General features: G+C 46.1%; 1 protein-coding gene across 3 annotated transcripts in view; it reads left to right on the forward strand.

Annotated features, from left to right (window-relative positions):
- The window catches only part of ADAMTS7 (ADAM metallopeptidase with thrombospondin type 1 motif 7), a 138188-nt gene that overhangs the window by 11844 nt on the left and 99564 nt on the right, over nt 1-26780 (forward strand). Inside the window, exons 1-7 of one of the 3 annotated variants that reach the window (XM_077829172.1) lie at nt 4472-4503; nt 9201-9338; nt 9494-9690; nt 11044-11127; nt 12060-12184; nt 13574-13723; nt 16821-16964. In XM_077829172.1, the coding sequence (XP_077685298.1) occupies nt 9263-9338; nt 9494-9690; nt 11044-11127; nt 12060-12184; nt 13574-13723; nt 16821-16964 (776 nt within the window). In that variant the 5' untranslated portion in view covers nt 4472-4503; nt 9201-9262. Of the gene's footprint in view, nt 1-4304; nt 4504-9200; nt 9339-9493; nt 9691-11043; nt 11128-12059; nt 12185-13573; nt 13724-16820; nt 16965-26780 lie in introns of those variants that run through there. The other 2 variants (XM_077829171.1, XM_077829173.1) reach the window with 2 other exon arrangements.

Consider the following 26780-nt stretch of genomic DNA (forward strand, 5'->3'; position numbering starts at 1 on the left):
TTCTGGGCGGTTATTAGGCAGAGGCCATGATACACATCCACCTTCCATTATGGGTGGGGGGACAGAATAAAACGTATTAAGAAACTAATTGAAAGCTCCCTAAGGAATAGATCTGCGTAAGGGACAATGTCCCTGGAGCTCCCATCTCCGCACCCCTATGTTGTAATGATCTTCCCAGAGACAGCATTAATAGCCCGTGTTTCTGCAAGTCTCCTTGGTACGCCACACTGCCAAGAATGCACCTGGGGCAGTCCTGTCCCTCTCTGAACACCGCGCGACAGGAGTGTCAGCCCCACGCTCATGGAATTACGGGAACAGCCCTTTGTGCTGTCAGCAGAGAGAACCATCCCAGTTACGGAGCTGAAATCCTCAGAGCGGATTCCAGGGGCTGCCGTAACCCTCCCATACACACCCGACGGCGAGCTGTGCTTTACTGCACGGGTGTGTCCCCTCCACACACCGCAGGTACAGCGTGAAGGCATCGTTCAGCCATAAGATACACCTTGGAAACAATGTAACCTGAAAAATTAATGGCTTCATTCTTAAATGAGAAAAGTGAGGTCAGACTGGCCGTGCTAAAAGCTAACCCCCTGGGCCTTCATTCCTTAACGGAGCTGCAGACTGCCACGGGGTCCACTCACTGCAGGTGGTGCCTCCTGCTGGCAGCTCTGGGGAATCTTTCCAGGCCCAAGGTCCCCTTCTGCTGCTTGCTGCCTGCCCTGCTGCCTCTCTCTCTGCGGCCACTCTTGCTCTGGGCCCTGCAGCCTCCTTTTCATGACTGGGCGCTCTGACCAGGTCACTCTCTGTTTCTCCTTTCCATGGTACCAAAGTCTCTCCTGCCAAATGGGCTCAGGTAGTCTTCCCATTCACTGCCCAGCCAGTGCCACTTCCTCAGTGGCTGGAGGGGAACCCGGGCCTGACCCCTACTCTGGGTTCCATCTCAGGGGCCTTTTCTTCAGCAGCCAAGGACCGTTCCCTCCTGGACCTTACTACCCTTCCCTAAGCTTCTTCCATACCTTCTAGCTCTCCCCACCCCCCTGGGTTTGCCAGCCTCACAACTCCCTCCTCCCAGGGAGTGACTGCAACCTATGCTCTGCAGCCCCTCTCTGGCTTTATAGGAGCCCCACTTGTTCTTGCACAGGTGAGCTTCCCCTCATCAGGGTCTTCCTCTCAGATGTAATTCTCCCAGCTTCCTGCCTAATAGGTTAATTGGCCCATCTTGCCTCCATTAACCCCTTTAGGGCAAGTGTGGGATGGACACCCCAGCACACAGACAAGAAAGAATCAACCAAGCATCAACTGGAAGATCACATGAACTATTGTTAAAGAATATGGCTCATGTGGACAAGAGCCGGAGACCCACACTGTCCTTGGTGTCCCAGCCTCGGGATTTGCAGTGGAACCCCCATCTCCTCCATAGGCTAGAACACAATATTAACCCCTACATTTGCCTGATAGAGATGGGCCCAGTTGGGAAGCTCTGGTCCAAATACAAACGTCTCCAAAGTTTGGATAATTGATTTTTTTATTAGTGTTTCTGGGCCCCAAGGGCAGAAGGCATCAGACACACACAGAGGTTGTTCTGTTTGCAGGAGGCATCGTGGAGGATAGCAATACACAGGACAAGGAACTAGGTGGTTTGGTGGGGCTGGTGTTAGCAACAGAGAGAAGAGAAGAGACACCATAAGAAATGAATTTCAGCTCCATGAGCCTGGTTTTCAAAGCTCCAGCTGAAATCAATGGGGGCTATAGATGCTCAGCATCTGGGAAATCACAGACCCATCATCTTTTCCATGGAGACCACTGGGTTACCACCACTAATTAAGGCCACAACCGTGCAATTGGATCTGTACAGCTAGACCCTTGTACAAAGCCCATTCAAGACACTGAGGCCTTGCATGTGCATAAGGGCCTGTCTTTGTGAATCCGGTTGCAGGATCAGGGCCTAATTTGGGGGGGTAAATCCTGCTCTTCGGTGGTGTGCGGCTCCTGTGGGACCCTGCCAGACCCAGCCTGGGCGTGTGAGGTTGGAGCATGTTGGGTTCACTGTGGGATGAAGTAGCAGGAGAAAAAAAGGAGCGTGAAGAAGTGGCCTACACCAGAGCGTCTTTGCATGGCCTGGGGTCATGCGTCAGGTAGCCTGCCTCAGTTTCCCACTCAAGGGGCTCCTTAAGGAAACTCCACACACCCTTTTTGTCCAGTCACAACACCCCTTCTTGGAGTCTGGATCAGATTAAAATAAACTCAAGGATGAAACTAAGTCCAAACCAAAGTCCATCCATTTAACCCTCATCAGGTCACTACCAGTCATTTCCTGCCTGTAGTCTCAGTCCCCCATCCCAGGAATCTCCTCTGTGCACTCCTAGCAGTCTCTAATCACCCTCCTTCCAGGCCTTCCTGCCTAGGGCTTGGCTTCCCGCTTTGGCAGGCCACTCCCAGGCCCTACCTGGCTGGAGTCGCATTGCCAAGTCCCCGGACTTTCTGCTGGAGCCAGCCCACTCCTAGCAGTCCCTGCTCTCCCACCGCAGTAGCAACTATCCCTTCACTGCGCTCATCTTCTGCGCTTTATAGGGAAAATCACCTGATCCATACCCAGATGTGCCTCTTCAGGGTTGGCCCCAGGCCTCCAGCCCTTAAGAGGCAGCCACCCTGTAATAAGGAGCCATAAGTGTCCAGAAATTCCCTTTTTCAGTGTCTTTGTAACAACAGCAAACAAACAAAATAGAAATAGCTCTGAAAGCCACCGGAGCAAAAGTGAATTGAGTTGTGTCTCTGTATGCCATGTGGCTGGAAGATTTCCACAGTGTGGAACTAGCCCTCTGGGGAAAGGAGAAGCTAATTGCTCGTAGTCAGGCCTCTTGTAGCATGTGAAGCCTGGTGAACTGATGATCATACTTACAAAACGTCTCCTGGAATAAATGGAGAGTCTAACAACAAGGCTTTATTGTGCCACATTTTAATCTTCCCTCGTTTTTTTCCTGCTTGTGGCATGCAAAAGTAATGAAAATGTCAGATCAAAAGCATAATAAACAAAGCTGAAAACGAATGGGTTATTATGTAAGCATCCTACACAACAATCCACTTCAGACAAGCCAGACAGAGAGCAAGGCTACTCCACAGCAATCAATGCAGCTCAGAACCCACAGAGTGCTGTTACAACATGCAGACACATTCAAATCACATTTCTAGCAGCACTACCCTCCCGCAGCTCAGTGATCATCCACGACTGAGAAACCTACAAACTCCTTCTCCAAAACTCCCTGTTCCTAGGAATGAAACAGATACACAGAGCAAATTCAGAGAGGCTGAAGTCAGGAGAATGGGAGCATTGCCTAATTGTAGTTACTATTGATATCGTTCAATATCACAGATTTGAGACTCAAACACAGAGCCCCATAGCGATCAGCAGTGGGAGAGTTTATTAAACAAATGAAAGCATTAGGATTTCATTTCCTGCCAAAGGAAAGATGCCAATAGCACCTCCTCGTTGTGCTGTCCGTGCAATTGTTTGGCTCAGTGAGTAACTCTGAGTTTCCCAGCTTTGAGTTCCTGCAGTGAACTTGGACCCCTACAGCTTCGTGTTCCTCTGCTTCCCTAAAGATGTTCTGATGCGTGAGCATAAGAAGCCAGAAGCTGGCACTTTGGTTAAGGGTGGTTAAAAACCATGGGTGCTTATACCGTGTAAATGGGCAGCAGCAACTACCTTGAATTTAGAGGGACACCCTAATAAAAATACTGCAACGTTCTACAAAAAACTACTCAAAATGCTGGAATAGCACTGTGATAAGATGTAGTACGTTGGTCTGTTACAGAAGAGTAACAGAACTGTTTAAATAAGGGCAGAGGCAAAGAGTGATTTTAACACAGGAGAGAAAAAGAAGCTTGCAACTTACTCGCCCACATAACCTTACTGTTCTCTCTTGGTGTTTTCTGTGTCTGCTTGTCTTCAGAAGCCTCTGTCTGTCTCTGTCTAAATCCTTACTGTTATTGAGCACCTCAGCATCAAACAGCCTTGCCCTTTGTTTCTAACTGGAGGCATTTAAACTTTGCAGTGCATGCATGAGTTTTGCTTTCTGAACCCTAACCCTAACCCTAACCTTTGACTAGTGTGTTCAGTCCACGCTGGTTTGTTGTTCTGTGTCTGGGAGCTTATAGTTCTCAGCATGGATAAAGGGGCAAAAGCAACATCTTTACAAAGCATCTATTTCTGCATGACAAATTCTGCAAGCCCATCCCACTGTAATTGTCTTCACCGTGAGCCAATGCATCATACAAATGACACTGACTTTCTCTCCCCCTCCCAGAGAGGTGTATTTCGGCTTGCAAATGAAGACTATTTCATTGAACCTCAGGCTACAAATAAGCACGAGGACGGGACAGCCCGTCCCCATAGGATCTATAAACGTCATGCTCCAAAATATGAGGAAGAAGAGTCGATAGTGGAATCCAGCAGAAAGCGAGACAGGAAACAGCCCGATACCTTGGGAACATGTGGAGTCCAAGGTATTTTATCTCCTTTATTGCAGTTTCATAGTGAGTCAAAAGCAGCTAGAGGATAACAGATTTTAATAATAGGACAATGAAAGATAAACACTTGGGGCCCCATCCTGCTAGGTGCTGAGTGCCTTTGATATCAAAGCTCAGCATCTACCTCCTGTGCTAAAGCATTCAGCATCCTCACACACAACTCTGCCTGCAAGAGGGATAGAAATTGAACATTAATTTGATGCTAAATCATACTGAAGTTTGGGGTTTTATTCCTGGAATGTATTGTACTGCAGGTCCAGCGTACCAACTAGCAATAGGCTGGCTAAAAAGAAATCTCTTAGGTCATCCAGAATATTTCCAGCAAAGACATACCCAAACTGCAAGTGCATTTATGCCCCAAAAGGGACAGAGCCAGAGCCTTCACGAAGTCTACTAATCCAAGACAAGTTTTGAAGTGGGAGATGCTCAGGTACTACAATGAGGGTAGCACAATGAAACTCTAGGATAAACAGATGTATCAATAGCTTGACAGCTATTCTCAAAGAGAGTGCCAAGTTTCCAGAATTGTAGACAAACATTATTTCCGCAGACGTTTGTATTATGGAAGGGCTGGCCGCTTTTCAAATTGCCGGTCATGAGTGAGTGACAGCTGCTAAGGAATTTGCTTGTACGGCACCAGGCAATCATTTTGTGGCATTCATAACTTGAGTCCCACAAGTAACAAGGGTTACGCTGGAGGGCAGCATTTTTATCGTCACGTGGCAAGAGTTCTGCATTTGCTACGTCTTCTCACGTGCATGTGCTCAGTCACTGCAGCCCTAAACCACAAGCCACTGATTGCCATGTTTTCCTTCCACTCCAACGTCAACTTTCTGCTTCGTGGTGACTGTTTGTTTTCTTGCAAATATGAGTTTTTTGTGACTTAGCAGCTGGTTGGACTTTCAGAGTGAAATAGTGGCTCCACTGAAGTCAAATTCTTCCAGAGCAGTGGGCTTCCTACATTCTTCTGGAATTTAGGTGGGGATTATTTGATCTAGAATAACTGATCCAAAATAGGAGAGATGTGAAGACTGAAATCAGCAGGCTTCCTTTCCAAGAAAAGAGCATGCCTGGAAAGACCAGTGGCCCCCTCCATAAATTTCAGCTTTTAAGGCCATCAGGGACCATTATGGTCACCTAGTCTGACTTCCTGAATAGGACAGGCCACCCAATTCCACTCAGCTATTCCAATATCAAGCCCACAACTTGTGGAAGAGCTAGAAAATATCTTTTAGAAAGACATCCAATCTAGATTTAAAGACTTTAAGTGATGGCGAATCCACCACATCTCTTGGTAAACTGTCCCAATAGTCCATTATCCTCACTGTTAAAATTTTGCTCCTTAACTGTAGCCTGAATTTATCTAGCTTCACCTCCAGCCACTGGAGCTTATTATGCCTTTGTCTGCTTGATTAAACAGCCCTCTACTGTCAGGCATTCTCCCCACATAAGTACTAACACACCATGATCACTACAGCATCACCCAAGAGTTTCCAAATTACATTTTGTACCTCAAACATTGACTGTTCTATTGGACAGGAGCTAGAGCAGATTCGATTTTGCAGGCTTGGGAGTGAACCTGTGCCAGCCTCAGAGAAGGATACCGTGTCTAGTCCCTTATGAAATTCTGAGGCTTTTCACAAAGATGTTACCACTCTCTTCAGAGGCAAAGGATAGCCCAGTGATAAGAGCAGTGGCCTGGGGACTGAGAGACCCATATTCAATTCCCTGCTCTGCCACAGATATCTTGAATGGCCTTGGGGAAGTCATTTATTTCTCTGTATCTCAGCTTCCCATCTATGAAATAGTATTTTCCTACCTAACTGGGGTGTTCTGAGGATAAATACATTAAAGATTGTGAAATGCTCAGTTGCTGTGATAATGGGGAGCTGTGTAAGTATTTTAGACAGGCTTCTCAATTGCCAGGGCAGGAAGCAAACGGTACATTATTTACCTTGTGTGCCAAGGCAGAAAGGTTTAAATGCACAGTTCCTTGGTTATGAGCTCCTTTGGAAAATTTGTAAATTGAATCCACTGCAGAACAGGTGAGACCCTCCACAGCTGGTCCAAGAGCCCAAATTTTCTCAGTACTTGCTGCCACAGAAAGTATCATCAGCACAATCACGCGTCCTTCCGACAACGAAGGAGACAGAAAAGGGTTGGTTAAGAATATTACCTAATATGCTTCCCATCCTCACCGTGGCTTCTCTGCGGCTGTGGAGCATAGTAGAATTCCTTCCCAGGTGAAGTAGGGTGGATGGTACAGAGCGCCACTGGACAGGAGCTGCATTTTGTTCCCTGTGCAAGGTACACTAGATAGCGGAGGAGCAGTAAATCTGTGTGATGTGTAACTCTAAGACACTATGAACATACTTTGAACATACTGTGGGCTTGAAGCAGGATTCACTGGGTGAAATTCTATAGCCTGTACCATGTGGAGGATGAGACTAGATAATTCATAGGTTTAAAGGTCAAAAGAGTCTACTATGATCATCTAGTCCAGAGGTCCCCAATCTGTGGGGTCTGCCCCCCCTTAGGGGGGCATGGACGAATGTTTGGGGGGGGGGCATGGCTAGGGCCTGGGCCAGCCCCCACGGGGGAGGGGCGGGGAGCGAGTGCCACCCGGCTCCACTGCTGGCCCCAGCCGCTGGCCCCCTCTCTCAAGGCTCTGCTCCTGGCCATGGCTGCCAGCCCCATGCTTGGGACCCCAACTGCTGGACAAGGCCCCTGGACAAGGCTCTGCTCCTGCCCCCAGCTCTGGTCCCAGCCTCGGCCCCTTTCCCTCTGTCTGCGTCCCCCACATCCGAGAACCGTGGCCCTACTCCTGGCCCCGGCTCTGGGGAGGTGGGGGCATGAAGTAAAAAGTTTGGGGACCACTACTCTAGTTTGACCTGCATAACATAGGCCAGAAGACCTCACCCTGTGACTCCTGCTTCCAGGAATCCTTTCCCTCTGGTTGATGTAGAGCACATCTGTTAGAACTCTGGGCAGTCTGGACGCTTGTATCTTGCCCCAGCAGAAGTTGGCCCAATAATATTACCTCCGCCACCTTGTCTGTCTCATATCCTTGGGCTGACACAGCTACAACACCACCACAAACAACCTTTCAGAAACTCATTCAAGTCTTGATTTAAAGTCTTCAGATGATGGACAATCCACCCCATGCCGAGGGAAAGGTGTTCCAGTGGTTAGTTACCCTCACTCTTAAAAGGTTGCACCTAGGACTGAATTGGCCTAGCTTCAGCGCCCTGCCATTGAACCTGGTTTACCCTTGTCTGATAGACTGAAGAGGTCTCTATGTCAGAAGTCTTTCCCTATGTAGGTATTTGTATACTGTGGTCAAGTCATCTCTTAGCCTTCTCTTTGTTAAGATAAATAAATTGAGCATCTTTAGTCTGCCATTACAAGCAAATGATCCCTTTTGGCCTTAAAAATCTATTAATTTATGATAATGAATGAGTGACTCCCCTGGGGCCTCGTTTGGCCAGATGATGATGCATGTAAATTTCCACTAGAGTATAGATTAGTAATTTAGTCCCAATCACACTATGGAAAAGAACATGTAGAAAATCTGTAGGATTTCCATTATTCTGGTCCTACCACTTTGGATTATTAAAGGGGCTGATTTCATTTATAAAACAATACCCAGCAAGAAATGGTACATTCACCACATATGCTGTTTTCTTCCAATGCGTCCTGCGGCATTCAGTGAACATACACGTACAGCAGGGTGAGTATTTAAGATGGTGTTTGCAGTTATAATTATATACACACTTCCTTTGGTGTCCAGAACTCCATGTTTTACCAGTTGCACCACATCATAAGACCCACATAAGTCAAAGCTTTACAGCAAAGACTGCAACAAAAATGAGTTCTAAGTAAGTTATTTTCATTAAACTTCCACGATGATATCTTAGCACTGGAGACTTCTCAAATTATCTGGATATTTGGGATTCTTTAGGACTAGAGGGCAAACTTTCTCTCATTATTTAAAGCACAATGCAGACCGTAAATATGTACAAGTTTATTGTTAATGAAGTAATCCTGACCCATTCCAGCCTGAACATAAAAGCAATTCCAGCTCTTTATGATGTGGTTAGTAAAGCTCTTATTTAGCCTGTGATTGACCCTGACACGGGGCAGCATCACAGAAGAACTCTCCACATGAGACTGCCCAGTTGCTCTATGTAATTAGGCCCATTCAAGCTTCCCTTCAGCATCATGCCATCTTTTCCCCTGTTTTTTTGCATGAACGCTCTTGCTGTCTCTCCCCAGGGTGGAACGCCTGGTGGCAGGCCCAGGGGATTCTTAGGGGAATTCCATCTCCTGTGCAGCCCTGCAAAGCCTGAGGTTAGGTCTTTGGTGGCTTTTCTAGCTTGGTCAGGACCCTTGGAGACCTTTAGGATTTGGTGTGAACCGTCAATCCAGTTTATGGGGCAGTGAATTCATTGTATTAGGGAGCTGTGGTCCCCTGGCAGAACCTCCTGTGCTGCATGGGTGAAAACGGCCCAGATTGTTCAGCCACTAATATTATTTATCTATCATGTATGTGCCCAGACACTCCTTGAGGGTTGCATAATAAATTGGTATATAAATAAAAATATTAATAACTGTGCAATGTAGGTTTCCCGTTGCTGTTTGAGTTTCTCCATGACCCGCGTGCAATATTCCAGGGCAGAGTTCCAGTAAAAGAACTTGAGCCAAACCCACATTTGGATTTCTCTCCAATACGCTAATGCCACCAAGCAACGGAAAGAGTTCAGAGGCCTTTCTTCTAAGTGGTCTTTTGAACATGTGGCTCGACAGAGTAGGTAAGAGTGAGTAAATGGTCTATCAGTCAATGGTCTGTGTCTTGAGAGCTCTAGTGGCTTAAATGGAATTAGTTCCTTTTTAAAAAAAAAATCCTCTTATATTCCACCAAGCTTTCAGCTGTTATCGAAAGCCCATTCCCTTCTCCATTCTTCAGAATCTCCGCAAAGCCTGGAGACGTCTGAGAAACGGAGAGAGAGATGGGAACAGAAACAGCAGAGGAAGCGAAGAATAAAGCAGCGCTCCATCAGCAAGGAGAAGTGGGTGGAGACCTTGGTGGTAGCGGACACCAAGATGGTGGAGTATCACGGAAGTGAAAATATAGAAAAGTACGTGCTGACCGTAATGAACATGGTGAGTGCTGGGTTCCATGACCGTGAAATCCACTGGTGTCCTTGGAGGCCTAAATATAACCCATACAGGTCAGTGGCATATATACAGGTCATTTGCATTTCCAGGGTTCAGCCCTTTCCAGTCATGCCACTTGCTTGTGCAGGGGAGGAAGGCTGTGGCTAACGCTCCCTTACTCCCCCATGCACACATGTAAGGCAACTGACAGTTCTCTGCTTGATAAATACATGGAAAGTCATAGCCTGCCCTCATTTTGGGCCTGATCCTAAGCAACGAGAGTCAATGCAAAGATTCCCATTGACTTTGGATCCAGTCCTTCGTGCCCACGACTCCCGATGTTTCCGGTGTTAGTGTCACATGTCACACAAGAGCTGCAGAGAAGATGCAGTCATGTTTAGCAACCTCATCTAGAAACAGCTTCCTGCAGCCCACCAAACAATGCTCTAAGCTGGGGCCAGCTGACCCAGGACCGAGTGGAATACTAGCTTGGCTAGCATTGGATATGTGAATGGCTTTCCTACGAATGTGTCCTTGTGAACAGTTAAAGGGAAAGAGGCAAGTAAAGCAGCCAGTAATAGGTGATGAAAAACCCTGGCACAGAACTAGGAGAGTGTATGTTATGTGCCGTAAGGGCTGTAATAAAAGTCAAATGCAGGCTTGAAAAGTTAACTACAGTAATTGCATTCATATGCTTCAACAGCGAACATTGATGCTTAATCTTTCAGAGCTCAGAGACTCATTTAATTGGAAGGTAGGTGGCATCTTGGGTTAATGAGCTAGCCCTTCACCTCCAGAGACCCACATTCAGTTTTGTCTGAGGTCACAAGTGGAATGAACTTAGTGATCTCAGTCTAGTCACCTGCTGGTATTTGCTCATATCATAAAACCACCAGGCAGTTTAGCATAATTTGGCACAATTAGCCTGCTCCTCTTTTGGGACCGAAGTAACACAGGTTTGGATGTGGCTAGCGGTTCCAGCAGAGGCTGGTGGGGCATCACCCCGGATGGAGCAAATGGTGTTGCACCAAGTTGGGGCAGTTCCCCTTGAGAAACCATATTCGGTCACTGCACAGCGTGAGCACGCTCCCACACTCGGTTTTGGTTGAAATTCGCAGCTCTAATGATTTCTAGTAGTGATTTGGGCATGTCATTAATGTTTAGGTCCAGCTCTGGGTCTGAACTTCCCTGGAGTTGGACCCATTCCTGATTCTAAGGAACTTCTGATTTGGGGCTACACTATCCAGCAGTGTCTTTTAGGACCATGCTTCTCTAGCCCATGTGTTTGCCATGAGTATTGCAAGCAGAGTGATTGCTTTCTCCTGCCCATTATTTCATTGGCTGTTTATATTTCTGCAGGTGGCAGGTATATTCCATGATGCCAGCATTGGAAACCCTATCAACATTGCAATAGTTCGTCTTATCCTGTTAGAAGATGATGAGGTAAAAAGAAAACTACATGACTAATATTTTTGGTCCATTTCCATCTTGGCAGCTCAGTATGCTTCTGTATGGTCAGTTGAGAACTGGCCATGAAAGCCCATAAACTCTCACTTTCATCTCATGTGCATGTCCAGAAAGATCTTGCACAGAATAAACACAGACACTAGAGACTCGATGCAGTGACTGCTGCATGGGTGGGATTCTCTTGGAAGCCAGCGGGAGTTCCACAGGCAGAGAAGCTGTAGAAGCTGGCCCTTATATTGAGAAGTAGCCATGTATTCAGTAGTTCATAAAGGATTCCCAACAAAATACAGGCATCATCCTCCCCATCCAGCAACCTACGGGAACTAGCCCTACTGCCTACTGGACATGCTGTTTTGCTCTTGGCAGCATTTCCATTAAAATTAGGGGCGGGCTGGCTCCACTCTGGCAGAGAGATGACTGTGAGTTAGGGTGTTTCCTAGTAGATGTTGTAGTCTTCTCTCTAGTTTCCAGAATTGGCTTAGTCCCATAGGAGCATCCCAGCTAGCAGCACTGTATGATTGATGTGAAATGCTGGTTGTTTGTGCTTCCCAGCTGCAGTTATCATTCTCAGCTAAGCCTAAAGCTGCTCAGCTGTTTGATCTGTTTCCCACAGCTGCATCCTTGTAAAAGATTCGGCAGCCTAATGGGAATATTTGCCTGCAGGTTTTTTTTACTTCCTTCACTAGACTGTCTAACATTTCCACTTGATCATAGTCAAATGACAGTAAAAAAGGGGTGGATTCTGAGCTCAGCTATGTGGTGTAAATCTGGAGTAATTCCATCTAAGTCAGTGTAGTTACTTCCAATCTGAATTTAGTGTAACTGAGATCAGAATCTGCCCCCAGTGTCTCTAAGTGACAAAAGGGACAACACCGTGACAGCAGACTTTTACTTTCTTATGTTGGTAGGAAGATTTGAAAATCACCCACCATGCAGACAACACCTTGAAAAGTTTTTGCAAATGGCAGAAAAACATCAATGTGAAAGGAGATGCCCACCCATTGCATCATGACGTAGCTGTCTTGCTCACCAGGTATCCTGCTTTGTGCTTTCTGCTTGCGCTAGCTCTCTGGTTTCAGCAATTTACCAAGTAGTTAGAAATACCTAAAAAGCTGGGAGATAGAGAGAGACACTAGGCTGGAGAGAGACACTAGGATCTAATGTGTGAGAGAGAAAGAGGAGGCTATTTAAATTCCATTTTCCTTATGTGGGCCCTTTTTTGACACTTACACATGTAACTAGAGATGCAACCTGCTGTTTTGAGATTAGCCTATTCCCAAGATTGGCACTAGCCTCAGAGTTCGGATCCAAATCTGGAATATGGATTCAAATTTACCAGCATCTGGGGCTGTTAAAATGCAAGGTTTTGGTTTGACCCCATCTCCAGTTTCCTGACCCCCACGGGGGATGTTCACTTGTATAAACTTGCCATTTTGTCTTATGGATTTGTAAAAGAGCATCAGGGAGGGTGTCTGATTCCCAGTGAAATCCTGTGGGATTTGGGCACTTGGATTCTTTAGGCTTCTTTGAGGATCCCAGCCCAAGTGTGTTTTCCTTATGGGTAAGGGGTACAGTCTGCTGGCTTTAAGCCACTGTAGTCTGGTCTTTGGTGATCTCAAGTCGTTTCACTAACTCCCAATACATTCAGAAGCATGGCATCTCCCACAACACCCTCATTTTCTCCAGGAGATTTACTTTGCAATAGAAATAAGACACTGTAGGGCAGTACATGCCTGTGAGGTTATTGTTACTGTTCTTCTTGGGTGGCTGTAGTCACTTTGCCATAGCTATCTGGGGCTGAGGTAATCCCGCAAGAAATGCACCGGCCTGTTGTGTCCCATTGCTTAATTATTCCCAGCCCCAGCTGTACTTTTAAAGTGGAATTAATGGAACCAAGCTGCTTTTGATTTTAAATTAACCAGGCTCCTTAGTAAGATGGGCTCCTGGGAGAGCAAATGGAAAAAGAGGGCCATAATTCTGTTACATTCAGATGCATCCACTCTTTGTTTCTGTTTAAACAGTTAATATGTTGTCACCTTTTATATACACACTATATATGTTACAGCTGGGTTAGCTAGATACTATGTCATGTCACAGGATGGAACCCCAGCACCCAATCAGCCAGAGGCTGCAGATATAATTGCATTGTGCAAATTGTATCCATCAGGTACACAGCACAGAGAGCCTACTGTATCGAAGTGAGACCAGAGTCCCTTCTACTTAGGGAGATGTTTACCATCCCCTACTCAATACAAACCTTGCAACATTGGGCGTTCCCCTTTCAATCTAATTGCTGACCCCACTCCAGAGTTTTCAGACAATAGTTTTGCTCAGTTTTATTTTGACACTTTGGAAGATGCTACGATTCAAACAACCGGTTTGTCCTGTGTGTGTGTTTTGTTTTTCCCCCTGCATGTAAAAGGAAAGACATCTGTGCTGCAATGAACAGGCCTTGTGAGACTCTGGGTCTCTCTCACGTGTCAGGAATGTGTCAGCATCACAGAAGCTGTAATATAAATGAGGATACAGGACTTCCCCTGGCTTTCACCGTGGCACATGAACTCGGACACAGGTACTTAGGGATTTGTTTAATCTCTTTCATGACCCCTCTCCTGGAAAGACACACCATTCAGCTCTTACTTTAAAAAGTGCAGGTGGTACACAAAATGGGAAAATATCCATCTGTAATCATAGAATAACAGGGTTGGAAGGGACCTCAGGAGGTCATCTAGTCCAACCCCCTGCTCAGCCTTGCCTTACTCAGGCAAAACTCCCTCTAAAGTCAGTGGAAGTTCTGAGTTTACCCTGAGGATTTTGCTCAGAGAGTTTCATTTTTAGAACTTTATTATTTTCTGAGTTTAAACTGTCTCTGCACACTCCCAGGAGTCCCAGTGCAGTTACATTCATATGTCAAATCCAGTCTGACTGAACTCTGACTTCAAGGCAAGCTGAATGGTGTTCTGTAAATGCACTGGCCCAAGATCAAACCAGAGTTCGTGAAATGTTTTGAACAAGACTTTTTAATTAGGAATTCTTCAAATTTAGTTTATTTATAGAATTGGTGACAAATGTTTGGGTTGTTTTTCCAACCTGTTTAATGCAATTAACTTTTGGAAAGGTCTTTTAAATAGCAGTTTAATACAGCTTCAGGAAACCATTATATATTTTAAATGTTAATTTCGTCTCATATTGTGTATATCACATTTCTGTGGGTAAGTATAGATTATCTGAAGTTTAATTTAATCAGTTTTGTTCAATAGTCTCATCTTTTCCTTGTTTGAGTTTGAAATAAGAAAGACTACTTCAAAATTCTTTTATATTTACATAAAAATATATACCTTAAGGAAAGTACCATGTATTGATATATTCACTGACTTGCACTAAACTTTGAATTCATTGATCCATTAATTAAATGTTTGCTTTACATTTTCCCCTTCTACGTCCCCCATTGGGTTTGATATCAGCTATACCACATAGATCCTCTTCTTTGCAGGCAGTATTTCTTCCACATTATTTCAATTACATTTTTAGCAAATGCCTCAGAAATATACAGAAGTGAATAATATGTCAAAATGGCAACTTACAGACAGCCTAGACAGCTGTAGTAAACCACAGCCTTTAAATTAAGTAACACCATTTACTGCGTGCTTTGTTGTCCCTGTCAGCACCTGGATTCATTGTCTTTTATATCTGTTGCCCCTGGGAGCTTTCCAGATTAGATGTAGTTACTGCTGACAGTGTGTAATAAATACATTTCTAAGTCCATGCATTTCAATGAGTGGGAAAGCAACAATATAGGCATTATTAAGCTTGGCGGCTGTGCATTTTCAAAAGCACAAAATGAACCATTTGTGGGAACAAGGAGCTAGGCAGTGACTCCCCAAGGTTCAGACTGTGAACAGCACGTTCCTGTACGCCAGTGTATGCAGTGATTATATGAGACAAATATTTGTTCATCGAGAACAAATTGGAAACAAGCTAATTTTCATCATCCTCTTCAGGCAGTTGGGCTTAGTCAATCATTCTTGCACTGAGTTCTCTAGCCGCATTCTGATCTCACTTGCCCTGGATTTAAGCCAATGACTTCAGCGGAAATACTCTGGACTTACACCAGTGTGAGAGGAGCAGCAGGCCTCTGGGTTGGAAGGACATAGAGTAACTATGGAGAGGAGATTATGAGGCTGTATCCCTTTCATTTTTGTTTGTGGGCAAAATTTTCAAAACCACCTAAGTGACTTACAGTGGGGCTTGGTGCTTTGGAAAATTGTACCCTGTACATTTTGGGTTTTACATACATCAGATAATAACTCACAGGGCCAATTTTAAGTGTGAGCCACCACTTGGGACTCCACACTGTGGGAGCCTTGCAGTCTTGCCAGTGTTGACTCACCGCCCCACTGCAAGAAAAGAGCTGCAAGTATCTGCCTGAATTTTATCCAACTTTGCTTAGTCTGCACTCAGTACCCTTTGTGCATTCACTTCTCAGGACCATTTGTGCAAGCGTGTTTTACTGGCAGCAATATTCATGGAAAGTGCACTGCAAAGTTGAATGCACGAGTAGTTGTGGAAACCTAATTTTAAATTCATACTTGTGGCTATAGCATGCTTGCCCAATCAAGAAACAATAGCATGTGACTTATCTGACCAATCATAACTAACCAAATGTAGCTCTAATACAGCAAGAATCAAATACTTTCTGTGGGGTTAAAACAATAATCACATGAAAGTGCATCAAATTTCAAACAAGTAAATCTGAGGAAACTGCCAACTGTTCTCAGGTATTGTGCGATCAGAAAAGAGGCTCATTGGATGCTACATCATCTGTTGCGTATTATCCATTCAGCTCTGCTTATTGTATGTGTTGTCCTGGTCTCCACCCTGCCCTCTCTCGACAGGCAGCAAACCCACCCCATGTCCACATCTCCACTTCCAGCCCTGAAACTCAAAATTGCCGAGGGAGGTTGTGGAATCTCCACCACTGGAGGTTTTTAAGAGCAGGTTGGACAAACCCCTGTCAGGATGGTCTAGATAATACTTAAGTCCTGCCTTGAGTGCAGGGGACTGGACCAGATGACCTCTCAAGGTCCCTTCCCGTCTATGTCTCCATGCCCTGCTGCAGGCCCTGCATAAAGTGCAGTAACGGAGGGGGGGGGATTCCCAACATCACCCAGCTACCTACTTCCCTCCACACATTGATTAGTTATTGGTATACAGCAGTGCATTAAGGCCCTCACTGTGACTGGAGCCCCATTGCTCTGGGCACTGTCTATACACCCAGGAGTCCCTACCTCACAGAGCTCACAATCTAAATAGACAAGGCAGAGAGAGGACGGAGCTTGCCCCTGTCACACAGTGGATCAGTGACAGAGCCAGAAATAGATCACAGGTCTCCTGGTTCCCAGCCCAGGGTTCAGTCCATTGAATCAGCTGGGTTCACACTGACAGTGATGTAACTTCTATTGCATTGGACCTGGCTTCATTAAAGTTGACGACGAGGTAAAATCTCTGTGCAGAGCAGTGGTGTGTTAAGAACAGAGTAACTGGGAGAAACTGTCCTAGGTCTTTGTAATGAAAGGCTTGATGTGAATGTGCTAGAAAGCAAAGCACCTGTGCTGTTGTATCCAAGTGTGCGGCTCACCTCTCCTTTGTGGGACTGTGCTCTTACACAGTTTTGGGATTCAGCATGATGGAAGCGGCAATGACTGTGAGCCAGTTGGGAAAAGACCTTTCATCATGTCTCCACAGCTCCTGTATGACACCTCTCCACTCACCTGGTCCCGCTGCAGCAGGGAGTACGTCACACGATTCCTCGAGTAAGTCCCCCACCCTCTCTCCTTACTTTCCTTCAATATCTGTGCTAGTGTAAGGGCTCCTCAGCCAGTCAGGAGTCAGGCGCCGTAGTCGGAGGGGGCCTGGATGAAACAGAGAGCTGGACTCAGAGCAGCAGGTGCAGAACACGTCTGATTGCTACTGGCTGGCCGCCTTCAGCATGGGCTTGGAGTGGCTGGGCTGCCTAGTCATTGGTAGGAAGTTCAAGGACTTGAGAGTGGAAGGAGGAAAAGTCTTATGTAGCGGTGAGGTGGGAATGGGAGTGGGGGTGGAGGTGGGTTTGCCCCTGAGGAAGAATTTTCTGGAGGAACAACAGGTCTGAATTGTGAATGGACTTGGGCCTGTGTAGCCTTGATCCATCCACAGCAAGACCCACACTACATCAAGACTTGGCAAGGACACGGGGCCTTCAGAGGTGGCTTATCTCATCTACTGATCTCTCATGTTTAACATTCTTGGGATGCATTTTTAATCTTCGTTGTGCTGTATTTTCAGTGCCTTAAAAAGGGAGCTGCAAGCCCTTTGTTAATGGAGGAAAGGCTCATTCTTTTTCACTCGAGCTTCTGGAGATAACTCCTCAGCCTCTCCTGTAAATGGGATTTTGACTTCTTTCAGCAGTGCATCTCACTGAAATGCAGCTTGAAAGGGCTTTCAGGTGTGGGTCATGCAGAAAGGACCATTCAACAATGAGCTGCAGATGTTCTTGATATTGGCATATCAAGGCAGAGAATGGGACAGAGGGCTGGGACCTTTGATAATTGGCAACCAATGTTTCTGATATTCTAGAACATGCATCACTTGAATCATTTCCTTTGTCTTCAGCAAATGTTGGTGCCTGACGTACTCCCAGTGTTATGACAAATTATTGAGATTTTTATATGGGGCCAATTTGCTGACATGACCATAAAGCAATCTATATAATGAGATCTGAATGCAGGAACTGGGGGTGAGTAGAAATGTGCAACCTCATTCTTCCCCCATTTATCGTCCATGAGCCCTTGTGTGTCCAGACTCCAGATCACTGGTATCTAATTTTGACAGCTGACAGGGAACCATTTGGGAAGTCGAAAGGAATTTGCTTTCGGACAGCACCTTTCATAGTCAATATTGCCAAGGGGCTTTCCCAAATAGGGAGTTAGATGACGGGACTTAGGCATTGTGGAGACAAACTGAGCAAACATCGGGGCCCAGTTCTCTGAATTGCTGGACCCCACCTTGACATGCAGTCAGCTGCCCTTCATTTCCACTGGACCTCAGCATCTTGCCGAATCAGGCCCTACATGAAGTACAGTCACAGGTCTGGCCATTGGAGCCCTTTGTGGAGAGGGGGCACGCTGGATGGGATGCTCGCAGTGAAATCCTGGCCCCATTGAAATCAATGGGAATTTTGCCGCACTGTAGGGTTACTCCTCTCTCTTGCTGAAAAGAGCACTGTCGCAACGCCACCGGTCTCCTTTCTAAACAAAGTCCTATTTTCTTTCCCACTGCAGCACACGCGCAGTGACGACCATCCAGCCAACCGGTGTCCGCTCACTCTCAGGCTCCGGAGCTGTGTAAAACTTCAGTTCCAGTCTGTTCTACATTTCATTGCCTCGTGCCACTGACTGTTAATCCTGATTGCTAATGCACATTTAAATCACACGCAGCTTTCTGGATCACACGTCCTTCTATCCTGTCACATAAACGCGTGGCATTACGCTATATCCTACACAAAAGGACCTGGAGCACTATAAGAGACGTTCTTTTGAATATAAAAAGAAAAGGAGGACTTGTGGCACCTTAGAGACGAACCAATTTATTTGAGCATAAGCTTTCGTGAGCTACAGCTCACTTCCTTGAATGTGTGTGTTCCATTGTTGCGCTCAGTGTAGATCCTTAAGACCTGTCCAATTTTCTCCGTTTAATTACTAGTCGGGATACTCACAAGTGCAGCACATGTGCATGCCCAGAAATACTGGTTCTGCTCTCACTCACGCCAGCGTCTCCTCACTCACGCCAGCATCTCCTCACTCACACCAGTGTCTCCTCACTCACGCCAGCATCTCCTCACTCACGCCAGCGTCTCCTCACTCACGCCAGCATCTCCTCACTCACGCCAGCGTCTCCTCACTCACGCCAGCGTCTCCTCACTCACGCCAGCGTCTCCTCACTCACGCCAGCGTCTCCTCACTCACGCCAGCGTCTCCTCACTCACACCAGTGCAAGTGAGAGGAGAACCGGACAGAGCATTTTGACCAATTCCGCCAAAGGGAGACGTGGCACCTGTGCTTTAGTTGTGTCATTTTTACATCACACTGACCTTAACAACTGGAAAAGTAGGACTGTAGCCACTCTGTAGACCCTGCTCCCCACCCCTGCACAATATAAGCAGCAGCAGAGTGCCAGGGAAAAAGGGGACACTTCAGTCTGGAACGTTCCACGCCCCTACGGCCTCGCACTGGCAAGCAGCGTGGGCAGCAATCTGGGGCCAGACAAGCGCTGCCCATAAGAGTGCTTGTGATCTCTCCTTTTCTGCTGCTCAGGCATTCCCAGCACCACTGCAAACATGACTTGAGAAAACCCAGGCACTGGCTTGTGCCAGTTGCCTTTGTCACGCTCTTGAGACCTGGTATTCTCATAGCAAAGCTTTACCTTGCTTTATCCTCTGCTCTGCACCGAGTGACTTTCCAAGGCAAACTAATTCTGTTGGTCTCTGGGCAGGAGGTATTCCATGCTGTAGCTAGGCTGAGACACATTCTTTTGTACAGCTGTTTATTTTTAGCACCACACTGCTGACTCTTCAGTTTGTTATTGGGTTCGTAAGACTGGTGCCTTGAGATTTGCATCCATCCGTGAGTACCTGGCATTGCTGGGACATTCCGCTTCCTTGCTGCAGGGAAAAGGATGAGAGGGCCTTCAAGAAGCAATGATAGGGGAAATTGCAGCTGCATCTCATCTGCAAGGAACCGAGCAGCCAGGCAGAAGGCCTAGCTATGGGCATGGCGTGCAGGCTGGCTGTATGACTGATCCCGCGTCTCAGGTACTCAGCTCTAAATGACAGCCAACAGCTTAAATACACAGCCTTGGCTCTCAGGTAGTGTAAGCTGGTGTAGATCTATGACTTCAGTGGAGCTATGCTGACTTTCACCAGCTACTGATCTGGCCTTCTATTTTTAACCTTCACTTTTAGAATAGGAATTTCCTGATCACCATCACCTTGAGCTGCACTTAGTGTCCCAAGAAAGAAAAGGATCATCTGGATGCATTTCCAGTTAATTTCTGTCTCTCTCCTCCCCCAAGAAGGGCAGCTCTTCCTTCAAGGGGAGAGAACACTTCAGCAAAAGTATTTCATTGTCTGTGACATCCCTCGGGCCAGGGAAAGGGGATGGTGTGAGCACAGAAATGTCTGTGTTGTTAAAATAATGTTGGCAGGAAAGTAGGGAGGTATAAGCCAAGGAATTAGACCCTCATGACCCGGGCTTACTAGATATGCCTGGAACAGTCTTTGCATTGAAAATTGCACTGTTCAATTTTGTATAAAAGAGAGAAAGAAATCAAAAAAAGATTTAAACATGTGAAAACAATTCATATATTAAATGGAGAGCTGCCCTGGGCGTGCATCCACGTGAATCTGCATGTCTGACTCGGAAGCCTCTGGGCCTGAATATGTGAGGGGCTGAATGCTATCAATGCACAAGAAGATCAGCCGCACTCAGCTGGCTGAGGTCCCAAAGACCAGAGATGGCCTCTCCCTAGCGACTCTTCCTCCTCCCTCATTGTGACTAGATTTTTTTTTTAAGTGACCAGCATCATTTAAATCTAAGAAATCCACTGTGAGTCTGGAGGAGGCTGTGAATCTTATTGCCCCCGACCGCTAATGGAGACCCTCCTTTGGCTCAAGAATAGCTCTGCTGCTCATGGATCCAAGGGTCGCTGGTGCAAGTCCCAGCGAAGTTGGCTGTTGCCACGAGTAGTTCAAACCACCCCGTGGAATGGACCCGGGGAGGCAAGTCTGGTATGGGGTCTGGTGGCTTAAATAACAGACTTAGGAAGCTACACCAATTGTGCACTCGCAATCAAGTGCATTGTCAAAGTAGGGCACCTGTGTAGTTTTCTCCCTCTAGCCTTAGCAGAAGAGAGTATTAAGGCTCTTAGGTGACACCATTAAGGGGAGAGGTTCCATAGTGAAAGTAGAAGACTGACTTTACTATGGGGGGAACAAACTGCGCCCGTTTCATGTCTCATCAGTGCCAGATTTCTCCCAGCCCTCTCGCTGTCTAGGCCAAAGGAGGGAGAATACTTTTGACAGGTGACGTAAGTACCCTTGGAGGTCAGAGGCTGGCTGCAGGTCTGACAGGAACTGCAGCTCAATGACACACAAAATGAGGGAGGATTTTGGCTTCCAAAGACGATGCATGAATACGGGAAAAGGGTTTCAAAGGCAGATGCCAAGAATGAGAAAACGAAGTGCTTTCCATCCTAGTGCCACTCCCTCTGTGTGATCTGAAAAGCAGGGGGCATCCAAAGGTGTCCATGTTGTGACGGCACTCTCTGGCTCGATGGCCATCCACTAGTCTGTCCTCTTGTGTATCACAACCCACCAGCACCACCGCACACCAACCTCAACAACCAAAGTATTCCAGTCCACAGGAGACTAGACTAGTATGTGCCATAGGCAGGGGGGAAGCTCATGGAATCAAAAACAAAATATCAGGAGTAATTATTCTTTGTCTGTTTGTTACAGTTATCTAGAGACTGAATGGCCATACCAAATGCCAGGGAGAGATCAAGGAGCAGGCTTTTTCGCCCTTGTTCTTTCGGACTGAAGTTTCACATCAGACAGTGAACAAACCAGTCTTAAGGAACAGCAGTGCAATGCCTTGGGTGTAGGTGGCACTTAGAGTCCAACTCTTGTAACTTGACTTGACACTCCGCTGAATGCATTGTTTCCTTTCTATAAAACACCCTTTTGATGTTTTCCCATGAGCAAGTAAACAAAATAGCTTTGGAGCTGCCAGGCCGTGACTTTGCTGGACTCAGAAATTAATGTAAAGCTTGCAACAGGAATATAATATTTCCTCCAGTCACATGATCAGCTCTTCATTTCATGCCAGTTCAGCACTATAGTATTCACAGAAATCCAGACCTCTCAAGCATGGTCTAGAGGACACTGTGTCCTAGCTCGAATTAGACTTCGATACATTTGGCTGGAAAGACCCAACCAAGTTCAAAGCAGCGGTCTGTTTAAAAGTGCTGGGCACCTGTCCCAAAAGGAGAGTCGCTGGGAAGCTGCCTGTGGAAAAAGATCCATGTAATTTTAAAGCATTGTGTTTCCAACGGGGTGCATGGGGCTGTGAAGCCAACGTTCTGACGGGAAGGGTGAGGAGATAGGCAGCCTTACTGGGCAGAGACACTGTGCGTTAGGCCAAAGGGGGAGTGCTGTCTGGGACCGGACTGGCTACACCCTTTGGAAAGATACAATGTGTCTGTCCCGGGGGGTACACTCTCCTCATTGAGTGTTGTGGAGAAGTGTATCTGACTGTGTGATAGGCTATAACCCCATGTACTGGTAGGCCTTGTCTACGTGAGAACAGCAGGCCAGTTTCACTTAAATCAGTTTCTAAATCAGTCCAGTTAACCCCCTGCGCAGATGCTCCGATTTTGGTTTAAGGCTGTCTTATTTTGCGTTAATTTGAATCTGTTCCCAGTCACCTTAAGCCAAACTGCTATAATCCACTTGTACACTGAAATCGGAGTATCCAGGCAGGGGTTTGCATCAGGTGAACCATGTTAGTTTAAATAAACTCCTTAAAGTTAAACCGGCGACACTTGTTCATAGACAAGCCCGTGAGTAATACAGCAAAAGCATTTGATGGCAATGAAGGCAGATCAGGAACACTCCAGAATTAAGTGCCCATGGGGCATCCTCTAAACGTATCCTCCTGCCTCACTGATGTTTACTAACCTCTGAAGACTTTAGCATCTGAAATACCACTATCAACAAACCTGGTCGTCTTTGCTTCTTAATAACTGTAGAAAGACCTGGATGTTTCAAGAGGTAAAAAACACGAGCTATGAGACCAGGGAACGTGGCAGTGAGGAACATTAGCTCGTACTGCATACAGCAGTAGCCACGGAAATGCAGCCTCCTTTAAAGGTGCTCTCCTCAGTACCTACCAGCTTCATTTTTGAGGGTTGTAGCTTGGAGATGCAGATCTGAAGGTCAGTGAGCTTTGGTGCTGACCATCTGTATTAGCAGGTCATTGACATTAACGGTATGACGTATGAAGCACCAGGACATCTGCCATTAGCCCTGTTTGCTCCAATGAGACCCTTTCCTGTAAGTGATGAAACTGAGGTCATGACTTCCTCAGAGTGAGGAACTTGGCTGTGACCTCATTACACAGCTAAAAATCTGCCACTTGTTCCTGGTGAATGTGCCATTGGTTGTACTCCTCCAGGGAGTCGCTGAGATGCTTTGCGATTGGTAGTGGGATTCTCTTGTAGCTCATCTGGAGACAAATGCATGGTACTAAATCAAGCAAAGAGTGCTTGTCCTGTCTGTGAATGCTAATCATGGTGGAAGTCAAGGGTGTTGTAAACCGACCTGAATTAACACCCTAATGCTGAAGAAATAAGCGGTTGCAGTTTTATAACAACTCCCCCAGGAGTGCTCTTTGCTCATATTGTGAGTTGGGTAAGGAGTTACAAGGAGTCAGGAGTTTAGAGCCTCATCAGACTGTTGCTACACGCATCTGTTTTACTATTGCACTTTAATAGCTGATTCCAGGTCATAAGGCTAGAAAGGATTTTGCAACCAAACCCATTCCAGCAGCAATATTGCAGGCTCAACCCTCTTACCAGTAAACTAGGAACTACCCAGAGAAGCACCACTAGGTTTAAGTAGTCTGATGGTCCCTCACAGCCCAAACAGGACCCTCTGTTCCATATTCCCTTTCTGGGGAAGCCTTTTCAGTTTCCTAAGACCAGCAGGAGTTGGACAGATGTCAAGATTTGAGACTCATTGGAAGACGTTTTCTTTGCTATTACCTTGTTTTGTTACACATTAGAGAACTGTCAGATCCCCTTGCATCCCACCCTCATCTGCCGATTGCAAATGACAGACATTTAACCCTATCTTTCCGTATCTCCCCACCCCCATGGTATGTAGGTGCCCCATTCATATACGTAGTAAATTAGCATATTTTCCAGGAACAAAGTATAACCATTTCCAGCAAGTGCATGTAACACATGTGCTTGCCAAGGGGCTTTGGGTGTGAGAACCTTGGTTTGCACGGGGAAAGCTAGTCACTAACTTCTCCCTCTCCAAGCCGTTCCAGGAGTATACACGCCTCCAGGACATGCTAAAGGGGACATTTTTGCAGAAGCTGTTGTTAAAAGGACTGGAAGGAGATCTCTGTGTTTGAATCCCAGGCCCGTGCTCCAATTTGTTTTATTCTGGAAGAGTCAGGATGCTTCTGACTTGCTTTAGCTAAGTAAAGAAATAAAGAAAGAAAATACCTAGCCAAGATGTTTTTAAACCGTAGGACAAGTGTTTCGGTGTAAGCTTGGCTCCTTAGAATGACAGAGTTAAATCTTGGATCAGGGTCTGCTTCCCCACAGAGGAGACAAATTGATTTGAGTGCACTTTACTATGTGTGGGTCTCTTGGACAAGGCCTTCCTGCCGAGATCCTGTCTGCTTTGCATGGTTTTTGAACTCTTACGGCATTGGCGTCTCTTGAAAACCCACCTGTTTGTCCCACATTTCCCCTCGCTCACTGTGGTGTATGGTGGTTGATGGCTGCCCTTCACTTTGGAGGCAGCTGCATTTGAGCAGAGCTGACTATAAATGTGAACTGCATTGGGATCCTTCTGTACTGAAAGCGCTGTCTAAATGGAGGATGCTATTGGTGTTATGCCTTAAAGTGTCCCCTTCCCCAAAATACAGGACTTAAAAGAAAATTAAAGTTTGTCTCTGTAGTTGTTGAAAAATATCTTTCATCTCCTCTAAATGCACCGCCTCTGCCCCAGACTAATGCATTCTCCTGGTCAAACTAGATCACTGCTCATTTTGCAGTGCAAGCACAGTGGCCTGGCTGAATACATAACTTTCTGGATATCCACAAAGCACAAGGCAGGAGGAAAAAAGCTGCAATGGAGCGGAAATAATTTCATTTGTCTTTTTCATCTCTGACTTTATCTCCTCTATGGGGTTAAAAATCCATCGTAACATAAACATCCTTAAAGATTCCTTTCAAATGCTGGTAAACATTTTTTTAAAAATATTTTGCCTCTATCCCTCCTGCTGTGGTGCTTTGAAACACCATTTGGATTTTGTTCCTGAATCTAATAAAACTGCTGCTCGTTTTGTCTACATCTTGTGGTTCTGTGGAAGTAAACATTGTCACAACTTGATGTGCAACTGTTATGCTTGGTCTCCTACGCATACTGGCATCCTCTTTAGCTCAGCAGCTGGCCTTTCTTAACTAGCATTGAGCGAGAACATAAACACGCTGATGCCTCACCACTGACATAAATGAAGCAGTGCATAGTCTTTTCCACACACTCACATTTGCGATGCCCTTACTTGTCCTACACCACATAGGAAGCACCCACAACTTACTGTGCTGATTTTAACTGGGAATAGATTGGATCTGCCAATAATTTCCTTTACATTCCCTCCCTGACTTGCTAGTAAGATATCCTGGCGATTTATTTCCATCTCGGCACTAACCGCATCTCTCTAGCTGACCTGATTTTGCAGCTCTTGACCTTAAGCTGTGCTCCTTTCAGGGTAGCTGTGACAAGGAGCCTGTGAGCTATTATATTTTAAATGACCTGCAGAACTGGTGCTGTCTTTTCCTTCTGATAACAACCATTGCACTGCAATGAGCTCTCAGAGACCTTTAAATGAAATCGGTAACGGGAGATATTGTTCCATGGCTGGGGTGCAGGAACGAGTGCAGGTTTCTTGAGTAAGGGATTTATAGACACGGCTTCAGAAGCGTCAGGCACAAAGCCAGATGATGGGAACAGGGAAAAGTGTCTCCCATAATAGGAACGAGGCCAAGAGCTCAACCCTGCAGTACGCTCTTGCAAGGAGAGAATTTAAAGCGCAGGCTGTCTGCATCAAGCCTGCCACCTCATCAAACTCTAAAGGAGCAAAACTAATAAACAGAGCAGAGGAAACCAGTGCTGTTCCATCTAGGCCTAAGGAAGGGTCTGCAGACTCAGAATTTCTTCTCAAATTAACCTGGTGCAAGAAAATCCCTGACAGCTGCTCTCAGGGAGGTGTAATTTTATTGCGAACATTTCTCATCTTGGCAGGTTAAGAATGTGTCCGAGCAGTGTTTTGCCCTCTATGTTGTGATAGCTCATTTAAACACAGTAATAACTTACTCGAGTGCTTTCAAGGTACCACAGTAAAAACCAGGCTGCCTCCCCATCTTTGACAATGAGGATTTAGGCTGGAGTTATTTGTATTCAGACCGATGGGTGGAAGATTTTTCTTCTCTTGATTTAATGTTAAATGTGGGGGTCTCTTTGCTGAAGTTTTCAATGGGGTCTTGCACACAAAGTGGGCCATATCCTGGGAGTTTCACCATTGACTTCAGCAGGAGTAAAATGGGTCCCCCATTCTGAAATACTTTACAGGTAGAAATAGAGCAAAGGGGTAATGCTTGGGAATAGCTGCTCTCATGCTGCCCGCACAGAACATTGTATGTACATGCACTGGGGTAAGCGGTAAGTGTTGGAAATCCTCACAGCCTCACTGGCTCAGCTGAGTACCTAACACTGAGAGCAGGCTCTCCCATGAAAT

The sequence above is a fragment of the Eretmochelys imbricata genome, chromosome 10 (assembly GCF_965152235.1).
Source record: "Eretmochelys imbricata isolate rEreImb1 chromosome 10, rEreImb1.hap1, whole genome shotgun sequence".
Taxonomy (NCBI): domain Eukaryota; kingdom Metazoa; phylum Chordata; order Testudines; family Cheloniidae; genus Eretmochelys; species Eretmochelys imbricata.